We start from the raw sequence: 14196 nt of genomic DNA, 5'->3' as shown, positions 1-14196 counted from the left end.
GCTTCCACTGGAGTAGTCGTAACATTAAGCCATGATGTGGAACAGAGCAACTGCACTGTGTGTGTTTCTGTGTGCGTGTCTAAGTGTGTGCTTGCGTGCGCGTGCGTGTGTGTCAGTCCGACTCCTGTCCCCTTCTCGGCCTGTGGCTTTGAAGCGAGCAGTGTAGCTGGACACTATCTGATCAGGTGACTGGCAGTTGACCCAATCCCCCATTGATAAAGCTACTTGGGAAAACTCTCCAGGGATTTTGAGTGGTACTGGGAGAGAAGGGACATTTAATTCACTCATTTACTGTACATCTAATATCTATTTCAAGATACAGTATAGTACAATAATAATAATCTAAAATGTTCTTAAATTCCCTTTCCACATAATCTGTTTATCCTCTGTTTATTAAGTTTGACTGGTTACACATTGGGTCTGTGTTACATACTTGTGGCTGTACGATACTCAAAGATCATGCAGATAACAAAACAATAACAATACCTGTTTTGTTAATGTACGTTTATGAATATACACATTTTTCTACAAAGTCCTTGCTCCATTTCGAAGAAACATATTATACTCATTCAGATTCATAATTTTATTTTGGGTAATCACTTGGAAAGTTTTAGATCACCTTCCTCAAACTGTCCATTACTGCTGTTCTTCTTTTCAGCCTCTGTCTGAAACACTTGGATTTAGCGTCTGTCTCTTTAAGGCCCCCTCGTGATAAAGTCAAGTCTGCCATGATTGGCCGATTTAACTATCCACACTTGAGGAAAGAAAAAACTGAAAAGGAGTTTTATTATCTCCTTTAATTATAAAAATGTCTCCAATGTTTAATGTTTTTTAAACCAAAGCAGCCACACAACAACTTCAATCTGACCCAAGAATAACCAGTGTTTGTTATTTGTCAGTTTTTGATACATACACATTCTATTTTCCTTAGCACAGATACGAGTAAATTAAGGTTGGTAAATGATTCATAGTATCTTTAATTTGATAGATTCTTTTTAAGCCTTGTGCAACGTTCTCTCTCTTATTTTCTCGTTTTTCCTTTATTCCCACATCTCCCTCAAGCCCATTTCACTGACGCGCCACATACTTCCTTTCTCCAAACTGTGCTGCTCATTTCTGACAAACATTTGTGGCCACTTGCAGCCAGTCCGGGTTTATCTTCCCACATGCCGCTACGCATACTACATCACATGGAGTATTTGTATTAGTAGTGGAGGAGTAAAGCTGTTTTCAAAAATCAGAAACGTAATTTGTGGGGGTTGTGAGTCTGTATATTTGTTGTTTTCTCATTGTTGTTCAAAATACAGGATTAGGCTAATTGTCTTGCTAAAGCTTTTACAGAATACGCGTAATTTGCATGATCCAGTCCAAATGCGGTTGGATTATTAGGAGACTAGTAGATGAATCAGTCCTTTTAATTTGGTATTTTGGTGCCTGCAAAGGATAGCCATGGAGGTGAAAGATAATTGGGGATGAGAGAGTGGGTCTGTTTTCCGTGCAACAGGGCGTTTGTCCAGTTGTAGTGGTGCCAGTTGTTTGACTGGACTGTCGTCTGCATGTGTACAAGCTGTTGTTTCTTGTTTTCCAACAACACTTTAATCTGTCGGCCCCTCTCTCCCTTGGACATTTGGAGGCTTTTTAGAACATACGGTCGAAATGGCGAGACAGGATTATAGTCCACTCTGTTCAGTGAATGTATTCATGATTGCAGTCTGTCTCTCCTTCCGCAGCGAGGAACGCCGCACAGGCGCACAGACTTGAGATGGATGGGGCTCACGTGCCGTTGTACAGACACAGGATCAGACCTGACAGCGTCATGACAGCGGAGCTCAACCTAAACGAGCCCGACGGTGTGCGCCGCAAGTTGGACTGCATGGCCGCCGTGCGTCAGCGAGAGGCCAGGGAAGGTGTACAAGCAGCTAATGTCACGGTGAGGTCAATCTTTGCACTTGGGCCCAGGGGGTGAACCAAAAATAAATTTGCACACAATAGTGTCCCTTTGTATCTTCTTCACTGAAATCAGAACACAGAGGAAGAGCAACGTCTCCTGTCATGAGGGTGGCTTCACGGAGGCGTGGAGCGTCTCACCGACAGCCTGCCGGTGTTACAAATCACAAAGCGTGTCCCCGTCAGCCCTCTGTGTTTTAGTGACTGTACAAAAAGGTGTTAATTGTTCTCCTACCTGAAGGCACATATTGTACTTTCACCCATGGCTGCACATGCTAAATATGATTTTGGCTGTGGTTCATGTCGGTCTCAGACACTTTACACATTATATTTCCTAACAGCCGATACAACGGTGTGGTGCTGCACTTTCAGACTTGCTTTGCATTTCAATTTGGATTGGACTTTTCTGGGCTGATAGCCATGACTTTATTTAGACCAGGTTTATCCTCAGCATAATTTCAGTGCACTAGACCTGTGGAATATTTTATTTTCTTACACACTTTGCTTTAGCAACTTCATTCTCAAACTCAATTTGAGGTGTTTCATCTATTTTTTAAGGACGAAGGCACCTTCCGGCTAGAATCCCTGATATAATGCAGATTATTGTACTCTATAATATTAAAGGGACACAAGTCCATGAAATGACACAGGATGGATGGATTCACATGTCATTGGACTACACAGTTACATTTTTGATTGCAGCGAACTGACTCTAGACTTTTTTTAGATAATCAACCTCCACCTTCACCGTCAAGCATCTGCTGTAGAGCTCTGTTGCACAAACTTAACGTGAACATTGAAGAAAATGTTGTATATCCTTTCTCAAATACCTGTTTTCAGTGTTCCAGGGCTGATGAATTATTGGATCTATGGAATCTTTCTGAAAAAATCAAATCGTCTCAAAGGTTTCAAAAAGGTTGTTTCATGTTCACAGCATTTGACTGTGAAGGAAAGTGTGTAACATTAATATTGACTGCCTGCAAAGCATTGATTCCACAAACATGTTCCGACAACATTTGATCAGAATGTAGCTGCATGGATGTATCGATTTATTATATCCTTTCAATAGTCTCTGAAAAGTCATGGAGAAAATGATGGATTATTTGATTATTGTGACAACCCCCAGGTTTTATTTTCCTGGTTTTGAAAAAAGCTGAGTTCTGAGAAAGAAGATATTGTGTGGCCTTGTGTCAAAGTTTCGTTTTCAGCCTTTGCTGTTGTTTCTGGGTGTTAGGAGCAGACCTCGGAGGCCCCCCTGTCCAGAGAACTTCAACAGATCCAACTCAGTGAAGAGAGCAGCAGGTCGGACGGCATCGCCAACATGCTGGGCCAGGCCATTACCACCCAGCACCTCCTGTATGCCAGCCTGGGCTGCGCCGAGTACATGGAGTTTGTCCTTAAAAATCCTTTTAATGTACCTCAGAGCGTCACCATCCAGAGTGATGACCCTGATCTCAGGTAAGACTCTGCGAACAGGCAGGTGGTGTCAGGCCGGCACCACCGCCCTCCAATGGCTCTTTAGTCTTGTCGTATTTTCCAGTGACAAATTGGAAACCCGGGGAAACTATTACGTGTTAGTCATGTGTTTCGTAATTAAAACTAGGATTCATTTTACAAGTTCATCAGTCTGTCCTCCAGCCTAACACGCCAACTGTGCATGTGTGTCTTTACAGTTTGCGTTTTCTATTATCAGACCCTAACAAGCCGTGTCCCACTGTGAAGCCGTGTTCACACCTTCTGAATGTGTTTCCAAAGGTGATGGTAGTAACTCTGGAAATGGTTCATAAAACCTATTTTCATCCTGCTTGAGTAAATGATGCCACATCCTCACACTTTTTGGGATCAGATATGTGATGGCTGGGCCCTCCGTACCCGTTAGTTAAAATGTTTCACCACCAGATTTGGCAACAAGGGTGTTCTATAACACCTTGAGAATACAAAACCCCTAATAGCAGAAGGCTCTACAGGATAGAAGCCATTTTTAAACACAGTCTCAGTCTTTATCCATGGTTGCTAGTATTTCTTCATAAAACCACTTACCCATGCTGTGAGTTAATTTAGTATCCAAAACAGCCTAAGATATTCCTTCATATTACTTTCATTAGGTTTTTACATTTGTTAGATTTAAAGCAAACCTCCTGATTTAATATCCTATACCAGTATTTTTAACTGATCCAACATGTGTGTCTCTACTGGAACAGGTGTAAAGGCGATAAAGGTTGTCCGGCCCTGGACAGTTAAATGGACATGAGCTGGTCTGTGGACACATTTAATGCTTTTTAAACAATGATGTATTGGTGCAGTTTCTTCTCTGTAAGTGACACCTGCTTCTCTTAGGGGTCTTTCCCCCCCTGCACTACCTGTGTTTCCTTGCAGTGTGTTGGTACAGTTAGTCTTAAGACCCCGCCAGTTTAGGGATGCCCTGTGCAAATGCTTAACGAAAGGACAAATGAGGCAACACTCAACATTGTGTATTCATTGCTCCTTACCCTTTTGAAAAGGTCAAACTGTGACAGTATACAGCTGCTGGCTATGAGCCGAGCTGCTCCGCCTCACTGTGGTGGATGAAGTAGTGATTGTGAATGTGGTTCATGCTGGGGCTTTGTCTGAATTTGTGGATGTATGTATTGTGCTGTGGATTGTGCTCTGGGTTTAAACCCATGGGGCTTCTGGAGACATATGTCATGACATATGCTACCAGTACAATGCAGCCTTAAGACCATGTCAGTCCACTGCACTTACAGGCCCTGCAGTCAGTGTGTTACACTTCTTGCAGCTTGAGCACACCTCTGTCATCGTATGGCTGTGGTTATACTGTAAAGGGGTTTACTACATAAAGCATCATTCTTTATCATTATAATGCTCAGCCTTTCTCAGTGGGTGCATTGAAACAAAACTTATTTCAGCAAAAAAAAATCACTGTGACCTTTCGGGGCTTCATACAGGTCATCAAACACTGAGGAATTGTACTTTTTAGAAGTTAATTACAAAATAAATCTTCCTCATGGAGACCAGAGAGCAGCTCACCTACACTGGAATAAGAGCAGCATCAGTAAAAAGTACTATTAAAGAAGCTTGTTATATCCTCTTCTTGCAAAACACTGTAACACTAAAACAATAATCAACAGAAATTAGCAGGACCCAGACAGATGAAGCTGCTGACGTTAACAGTGGAACATCTCTAATATAACCATGAAGCTAAATTGGTTCATGAATATGATCAAAAAAAATTCCAGCACACCCCCCCTACCCAAAAAATGAATGCCACCCCCGCAGAGAGTCGAGATGAGGATGACTCCATGAAGATGTTGGCCTGTGTGTGGCTGTCTTTTATTCAGGTTGTGGGCGTCTGATTCACAGCTTGCTCACTGCTTTGATTTGATGCGTGTGTGTGTGTGTAGGCGTGTACTAATGTGTGTACCTTTTTCAGGTTTTTTAAATTGTTTTGACACATCTTGTTTGTATGTGGTGGATGAATTGTTTAGTCTTTGAATTTTTCCATTTTGCATGTTGATGCTTCACACGCTTTCGTTTTTGTTCAGACTTTTCACACTTGTGTCCGTCTTTGGACGTGATGATAAAATACAACTGTCAAGATTTTTTTCAGCACTACCCAGCACCACCTCAACCATTTCTCTCTATATTTTGTTGACACACAAATACACTCCTTCACTAATGCGTTTGTCCTTGACACAGATGCAGACATAATACCGGTGAGATGCTTCCTTTAATCTCCACATAGCAGCCATTATGGTTGATATTTCCTGCTTGATCACCATTCTTGTTATCCATGCCATGTTTGTTTGAGTTTGTTGTTAATTCCCCTGCACTAAGTCTTTTGTTATGGATTCTGCTCATGCCTCAGCTTTGGATTAACATATATCACGTTGATCAACAAAGGCTGGAGTGGGCTGTGGATGAATCATTATGGCATTAGCCCAGCCACCGGGCCAAACAGGTCTAATTGAGAGTCATCAATCCCTGCATCTGTCCTCTCGCCGGCTTAGTGCCCCGTTCCTTTTATATATTTATTTCCCGATGGCGGCAAGGAGGCTTCTGCTTCACAGCTCTGTGCACACAACAATGCCTGGAATACCTTTATATTTGATCACAATTAAGTATTTTGTTATATATAAGCAGTTCTTTTATGTGAGTTGTTATATATATGCATGACTGCAGGCTCCATGGAAGAGACGAGCATAGAGATAAATGATCAATGTAATATTTAATACATTTGTGACTTTTGAGCTGTGATCTGAAAATCACTGCTCCATAAGTTTGTTCCATCTTTTACCAGATGTCTGAGGATTTATTTCCCGTGGAATCACTAGGGTGAATGTTTAATGTCTCTCTGATTAGGTATGGAAGTCTGTGTTTCTGTGTTTCACTCATCCATCCACCTGTTGAAGTTCACACTTTATTTACTCTGTTTTCTTCACTCTTGTTCTAAATAATATTTTGCCCTTACGATGAGCTGCGCTTCCCTTGGATGACAAGTATTTTTTGGGAAATAGCTGCAGCTTGAAAATAGATAGAGTATCATTACTTCAGTAATTCCTTTCAGTTGCACTCTGGCATTTAACAATGATTGTTATGTTAGAGACACAGAGGCTGAGAAAACCTCCTTGTTTTTAGTACAAACAATCATCTCCAGTGGAAGAAACGCACCAGAGCTCTCTTACCAAATCCCAAAGAAATCCCTGAATCTGAACTCTTGGTGTTCAGTCCCTCATACGTCTGTTGTTGTGATGTACAGAATGTAGTAGCTGTACTTGTACTTTTTGTTTTACACTGCCAGTGTTTGAGGCACACAAACACCAACAACAAATCTTGCCCCTGAGCCGCTGTTATCCTGAACTGCATGCGTGAGTGCACTGAGGCTACTTTGCTGTTACTTCCTTCTCGATACATCAACCAATATTTGACAAGGAACTGTGTGATCTGGAGACATAAACAAGGCCTTGGGTCAGTTGTCTGCTGTACAGAAACAAACAGCAGAAGAGTCTGGCCCTCAAAGAGAGAGCTTGGGCCGGTCGAGGCTGTGATGTGTGCTGCGGTTTAGTGCCCAGAGGCTGCTCTTGACGTGGAGGAGTCGTTTGCCACCTGTTGCCATCCATTTTGCATGGCTACCTTTTACACTTGGCCTCACGGAGCCCAGTGTGAGCTATGGCTGCTGGCTAGTCGAGAGATATGAGGCTGTACAGCTCCTGTGCTGCTTATCCTCTTATCATTTTTCCCTTTCATTATCTGTCTTTTGCTACTCATACCTCATTCCTTTCTCCCCCTTCATATAATTTTGTCGTTATATTGCTCCTTCTGTTCTTTACATGTCCATGTCTTTCTGTCCTGTGCACCTCCCTTCTTGCTCTATTTTTTCTCCTTAATAATGAATCAACCCACGTTTCTTCACGGAGGCTCGGGTGAAATGCCAGTACACCGAGAGCCTTTGTTGTCATGATAAGCCACAGGCAAAGAGTTTTATTCAAAATGCACAGGTGGGAATCTCCAAATAAATTTTATGGAACTGACTGTTGCATCTCGCCCTAATGTCAGCGAGGTGGGTCCCTTATAAATTCATAAACTCCTGCCGCCTCATTGAGAGAAATTCACCTCGCCCTGCTGATGGGATGGAACCTTTGAGGTTTAAAGCAGCGCTGGCCTTTTTTAGTCGTGTGTGAAATTTTGTGCATTCAAAGGAAACAGAGAGATGGAAGAGGGGACCTCCCTCTGCTGGAACGTGTTATCTGTTCCTGTTGCTTTCTCCCTTGAATCCATTTGCTTGGGTCTGTAGGAGGAGTTTACTTTCACTGGCCTCGATACATATTTCTGACAACTGCCGCCTTTGATTAAACAGACACCATGATCGATTGGATTGAGCTCAATTTAAACACTTCATACTGCTGTGAATTTAAAATTATTATTCTAAAATGTTTCAATCTAACATTAGAATATAGATATATATTGTGTTTCATGAATTTAAAATTAGGTATTCCTCAATAAAGGAGTAGTTTGACATTTTGGGAAATATGCCTATTAGCTTGCTTTGTATGTATAGTTCTCATGTCATTTAAGCTTTTAAGCTTGGTTATGCATATTCACCTTTCCCAGTTCAACTCTCTTACATTTGTGCAGCAATAATTCAATACTGATGTAATATTGGTTATGAAACTTGAAAGTTGATTTCACTGATTAGAAGAAGTTATCAGAAAACATCCCCCTTCCCTGTTGTTAGTGTGTTCTGCTCTTGATCCTGTCATAGTGAAAATATTTCGATCAGAAGTGTTGATGGAGTTGATTTGTTCAAACAGAGATTTCTGTGGCTATTCATGGAGCTCATATGGGGAGTCTCAATGTTCCCCCAGGGACCTACGCAAGGATGCTGTTCGTGGACTTCAGCTCGGCGTTCAACACCATCATCCCAGAAGTCCTCCTCACCAAACTCATCCAGCTCACTGTGCCTGCCTCCACTCGTCAGTGGATCACAAACTTTCTGATAGACAGGAAGCAGAAGGTGAGGCTGGGTGAAATAACATCCAGCACCTGGTCAGTCAGCACTGGTGCACCTCAGGGATGCATGCTCTCCCCACTGCTCCTCTCCCTCTACACCAACGACTGCACCTCAGGAGACCCATCTGTTAAAATCCTCAAATTTGCAGAAAACACATCAGTCATCGGCCTCATCCAGGATAATGATGAGTCTGTATATAGGCGGGAGGTCGAACAGCTGGTCCTGTGGTGCGGTCGCAACAACCTAGAGCTGAACACGCTTAAAACCGTGGAGATGACAGTGGACTTCAGGAGGAGCCCCCCAGCACTGCACCCCCTCACCATACTAAACAATACTGTGTTGGCTGTGGAATCATTCAGGTTTCTGGGATCCACAATCTCCCGGAACCTGAAGTGGGAACCAAAATCAATAAAATCCTCAAGAAGGCCCAGCAGAGGTTGTACTTCCTGCGCCAGCTTAGGAAGCACAACCTGCCTCAGGAGCTGCTGATCCTGTTTTACACTGCAGTCATCGAGTCTGTTCTGTGCACATCCATAACTGTCTGGTTTGGATCGGCCACCAAATTGGATAAGAACAGACTCCAACGGACAGTCAGGTCTGCAGGAAAGATCATCGGTGCCAACCTGCCCACCATCCAGGACCTGTACACATCCAGAGTCAGGAAACGGGCAGGAAAGATCACTGCAGACCCCTCTCACCCTGGACACAACCTTTTCCAACTCCTCCCCTCTGGTAGGCGCTACAGATCGCTGTCCACCAAAACCACCAGACACAAAAACAGTTTCTTCCCCCTCGCCGTCTCACTACTGAACAGTCAACCCACTGTGGCACTGTGCAATAACTCTGGATCCTTATAATAACCACTGTACAGTTACTCCCGGAATTATGTTATATTATATATAATATATATTATCATTATATTTAATTATGTTTACTTATTTCACTCACACTGGATAATTGTAATATGCACACCTGCACTTCTTTTCTTAGACCGTCGCACTGTTCGGACTGTTTGTATTGTTTTGTTTTGTTTTGGTTAACAACAAATAAAAAAATTAAATAATTCTTGCTCTCCAGATGATGAACCGATTTTTGACACTGGGTATTCCTGTACAATCAAACTGACCGAATGATTGCTACTATTATGTATCATTTGCATAAGTAAATGTCAAACTTTCTTAGAAATTTAATGAGCAAATTCTTATTCCTGAGCTGAAGCAAATGTGTTTCTAATGACCCTGTGGCCTTTTTCTGCAACATCAGGACATTTACATCTCTGTATTCTTTACCTAAATTGCTGTTAAGAAAAAATGGCAGACACATCAGCATGTTGTTTGTTTCAACGCCATCTTATTCCAGGCTGTCATGAACATTGCAGTGTTCCACAGCGAGGGCTTTGATTTATATTCTTGATCGTGTAACACGTCCGTGTCTGATCCTGGCTGGATCCCTTAAACATATAAGAGCCTGCTTTCATCTCACTCATGTCTTTTTAATCTTTCCATTCAGTGTCATCACCAACACAGATGAATGGCGATACTTCAAAGCACTAACCCAAACTCCCACTCCGCTGGAGGAGAACATGTTCCAGTGGGAGCAGGGTGCTCCGGGTCCTAGGGTTTACCTCCGGCCCAAGGAGAGCATCCATATTCCCCTGAAGTACCAGTGCTTCCTCTGTGATCACACCATGGCCCCTCAGGTACAGTTTTCGATGCTGATGGCGGGTAATTTATGCAGAAAGCAATATTTTTGAAAAGGATTATATTTGGGCTTTGAGATTAGAAAAGTTAGTTTATGGAAACAGTCAACACATCTTTTTCAATCACCGCAGATGAAAGTTAAAAGTAGCCCCTCCCCCCCTTCCCGATTCCCAATATCACAGGTCTTCTTATTGATTCTAGTTCAGGAAAATCTTTGAAAATTGATTTGCTGTGTGGTCTGAAGGTTGTGTTTCTGGCGTGCGAACGCTGTGAGAATATGATTAAGAGATGAAACCGATATAAGAGTTGAAACTTTGTTGATGTGAATTTCACAAAAAGGATTATTCACCATATTTAATCTATTTCAAGAACCAGTTATACACATGTATGGTACAGGTAATCTGGTGCAGGAGGCATATTTGAACCAAATGTCATTGACACAGGCTCTGCCTTTATCTCCTGTGGATGACTGGGGGGTTTTATCGCTTTTGGTTCTAATCTGCAGTTTGTGATCATTTACAGTTTCCCTGTGTGATTTACAGATATTGTACTTTCTTTGCAGCCATTTGTTGTTTAGTTGATGCTCGACTTTGATAAACGTTCGGTTTCTTATCAAATCCTCACAGGGCCGGAGCTTCTTACCTACAGGCAAGGGCTCTCAGATGGCAAAGAAGAATCAGTCCAACATTGTTGCTGCCAAAACTATCAAGGTACAGAGTGTGCTACTTATGCTTTTGTGAAATATGTTCTCTCTCCTGGACTCATCTTTATCTCCATCTCAAGTCCTCTGCCTCTTAATCCCTGATTAGTTTGTCCCAGGGCTGGAATTATAGCAGGCTATGGGTTTGCGGTGCAATCTGGACGTACAGTGTGTTTTTCTGCCATGATAAGAGCTTGAATGTCATCCAAAGATTTTAGTATCTTGAGGTATATTGGCTGTTTTACACTAAAATCTGCGTATTTAAGTGCCTTGCCTTTCGATTTCTTTCTCTGGTGCGTCATGGCCGATATAACTAAAGTACAGTAAACCAAGGCGCTCTCTTACCAATTTAGCACGTTCACCCAGGTGTCATGTTTTCATCACTGGCCAACAGAGCCGCGGCCGATTTAAAAACTATTTCTAATGCAGAGTCATTTGACCCCGGATAAAATGCTGATTTAATGCATTCCCATTTCTTAAAAAAGCCTGATGTTAGAAGGTTTTAGTGTTTTATCGGACCAGTTTTAGGTTTTTTGAACAGTTTAGTTTATTCCAGGGAGCAGAGACCAATAAATTCCACTTTGTGGAGTGTACAGTATGAGGCTTTTGATTTGGGGTCTAGTCAGGCTAACTTTCTGCTGCATCCCCTAGTCTAGTAGCATCTCCCAGACTCTGAAGAGTGGCAGTGTGCCGCCCCCTCCCTCCCCCTCTCCTCTCCTCTCCCATACAGTCACAGCTCTGACACAGAGAACACTTTGAAGTCAACTATTTTAAAAGTTATGCCAGCCAGACAAGGTTGTCAAGCAGAATGATATGCTGCAAATCACTTTAATCTTACTCAACGTTGTTTATCGTCTCCAACGGGCTAATGTCAGGCTGGAGAGTGTAACGAACCCAATTGGTGGACAGCTTGACACGTCTAATAATCTTTTTTAAATGAACAGTGCATATACACTATAACTCGAAAGTTGCTTCCCCCACTTTACCCACTTTTCAGCCATTTATAATATCTGGGAAGTTTAGAGGAAGGAGAAATAATGTGAATATGCTTTTTCAAATCTACTCCAGATAAAACTATGTGCTCTACATCTTTAGTTGATGTGTTCTGCTCTGCAGCCCCTCTATTCTATAGCTGTCACCAAAATTCACTTCTGCTCTACATTACAAATGTGATCTTAAACACATGCTGACATTATTGGCATGTGGCTTCTTCTACTTCTAAAAAACAATATATCCAACTTCGTCCGCAAGTGGCGCCTAATAATCCTGATGTTCGTGTTGATTACAGTACCCCGAAGCTATCCCACTGCACAGACATGACATCAGAAATATTTGCCAGTCTGCCAACAGTGTGTGTGAGTGTTTGTCTATGCCTCCAGTTTGTGTGTATTAGTATGTCAGTGTCATCACTGCTGCCCCGAGCAAAAATCCTGTCAACAGGTCAAAGAGGTCGGCTCTGGATCAAATCTGTGTCCCGCTAAAACTGACAAGCCCCAACAGGAGAGCTGTCAGGATGCCAGCTTTGGCAACACTGTCAGTCAGCGCAGATCACCAGAGCCAGATCTGGGCCTCTCCTACAGGTCATGGTGGGCCCACAAACCGGACACATCAATGACTTGGACAGCTGCCGTTTGGCAGGGATCAGCTTCTGCGTGCATAGAACACAGCGTCCACTTTGTTTGTCATGACTGGAGTTTTTAATCTGCCACACTAGAGTAATGATGGTTCATGGTATATGGACATCCCAACATAACAACCATACAACCATTATTCGGCATTAATACACTGCTACAACAGCCTCTGTGACATTTTGCTGGGTTCCACATTAGGTGGTGTGTTTTTTTATTCCAAAGCTGCAGCATAGGCTAATAGTCATGACCCTGCATATACTGTTTAATTCAGAAAGAGTCTAAATAAAAGCATTATGAGAAAGGAGGGAAATCAAATATAACATCTGGGCTCATCCGTTAGGGACATGAACATGCACAGCAGCCTTCATGAGTTCCAGTCCATTCAATTTCTAGTTAATTTGTATTGTTGAAAGTGTTGGTCAAAGGTCAATCACTAGCAACATTGAATACCTCCAGATCGACTTACATTGTCAAGTTTCAAGTAGTCAAATAATGCTCTTTTATATCTACTTTAATATATAACCTGCCATCATTTGTTATGTTTCAATATTTTGTGGAGGAGGAATGGCATCACAACGTACAAGTAAATAACATGAATTTAACAAGAAGGCAATCTGTACACTCATTTCGGACTCCTTCACAGGAGTAAAGTAGCCCAAAAGAATACCAATAAAGAAAGACAAACACAGAGAGTAAACAAAATAAAGATGTTCACATCCGGGCTGATATGCCTGATCATTGAGGGGTTGGTCTAAGGACTATACACAACACCGGTCTGAGGGATCCAATGTGGGGCTTGATCGTGACTGTTTTGTGTTGTGGAAAGGCAGCGAGGCGTGGGTCAGGTGTAGGCGAGGTGAGAAGCTACAGCGGCCCTTCATATGGGGGAAGGCTAAGCCCAGAGTCCATCAGCTGCCCCCACTGGCGATAGAACTTATCAGAAGAGCATCTGATTGTGAACTTTATTCACAATCATGCAGCAAATTACCAGGAAAAGAGAGTTCTTCTGCAAGTGATTAGAGAGATGAAGGTGATGGTGTTACCTTGGCTAGTTGCATTTATCCGGAGGTGTGCAACAATGACTTTGTGAGGGGATGGGCAGATTTAAACATTTGGGAGATTGAAGGAAAGTGGGTTTGCCAGAACATGTGGGTGAGATCACACGGGACTGTCAGTTTGGCCTTGCTATAATGAAGTCTTTGAAGTACCGTGAATTGTATAAGATGAAGTCTAGCACAGCTTGAGGAGGAGTCGACAGCTTTCATGGGAACTTCCCAGAAGTCTTCAGGGAAGGTAATCTATAACTCATCCTCCATGGCTCTTATCTTATGAGTGTAATCATCTGGAGATAACAGACCATGACGTCGGAGATGATGTCCTTGATGTAAGGTTCTATGCCACTGGGAGTAGGACTCTGGGAAATTGGGGAGAGTGGATCTTAGCATAATCACATAATTGGAAATATCAGTCTGAGCTGTTTAGGTCCTGGCATCTTTTCGAAGTAAGATTCGTAATTGATTCACATCCTGTAATTCAGCTACACATAATCTATAATTCCCTCACTCCTCTTTAGTTATTAAATCATACAGGTCCTCTGAGCAGAGCTTACTGGTTCACCCACTTGGCTAAAAATGTTGAAAGTTGATGTACATGTGAAGTCATGGCTCTGATTCTCATCCTATAGACACAAGATCTACAATCTCCCTGTTA

At 42.4% G+C, this 14196-nt stretch overlaps 1 protein-coding gene across 1 annotated transcript in view; it reads left to right on the top strand.

Moving 5' to 3' along the window:
- Window positions 1-14196, top strand: part of nphp4 (nephronophthisis 4) — a 96629-nt gene that overhangs the window by 71156 nt on the left and 11277 nt on the right. Inside the window, exons 12-15 of the mRNA XM_062392913.1 lie at window positions 1731-1930; window positions 3188-3405; window positions 9965-10154; window positions 10782-10865. Of these exons, the coding sequence (XP_062248897.1) occupies window positions 1731-1930; window positions 3188-3405; window positions 9965-10154; window positions 10782-10865 (692 nt within the window). The remainder of the gene's footprint in view (window positions 1-1730; window positions 1931-3187; window positions 3406-9964; window positions 10155-10781; window positions 10866-14196) is intronic.

This window comes from Platichthys flesus, chromosome 7 (genome assembly GCF_949316205.1).
Source record: "Platichthys flesus chromosome 7, fPlaFle2.1, whole genome shotgun sequence".
NCBI classification, from domain to species: Eukaryota; Metazoa; Chordata; class Actinopteri; order Pleuronectiformes; family Pleuronectidae; genus Platichthys; species Platichthys flesus.
The sequence above is the reverse complement of the archived record's forward strand: the minus strand, read 5'-3'. Positions and strand labels throughout refer to the sequence as shown.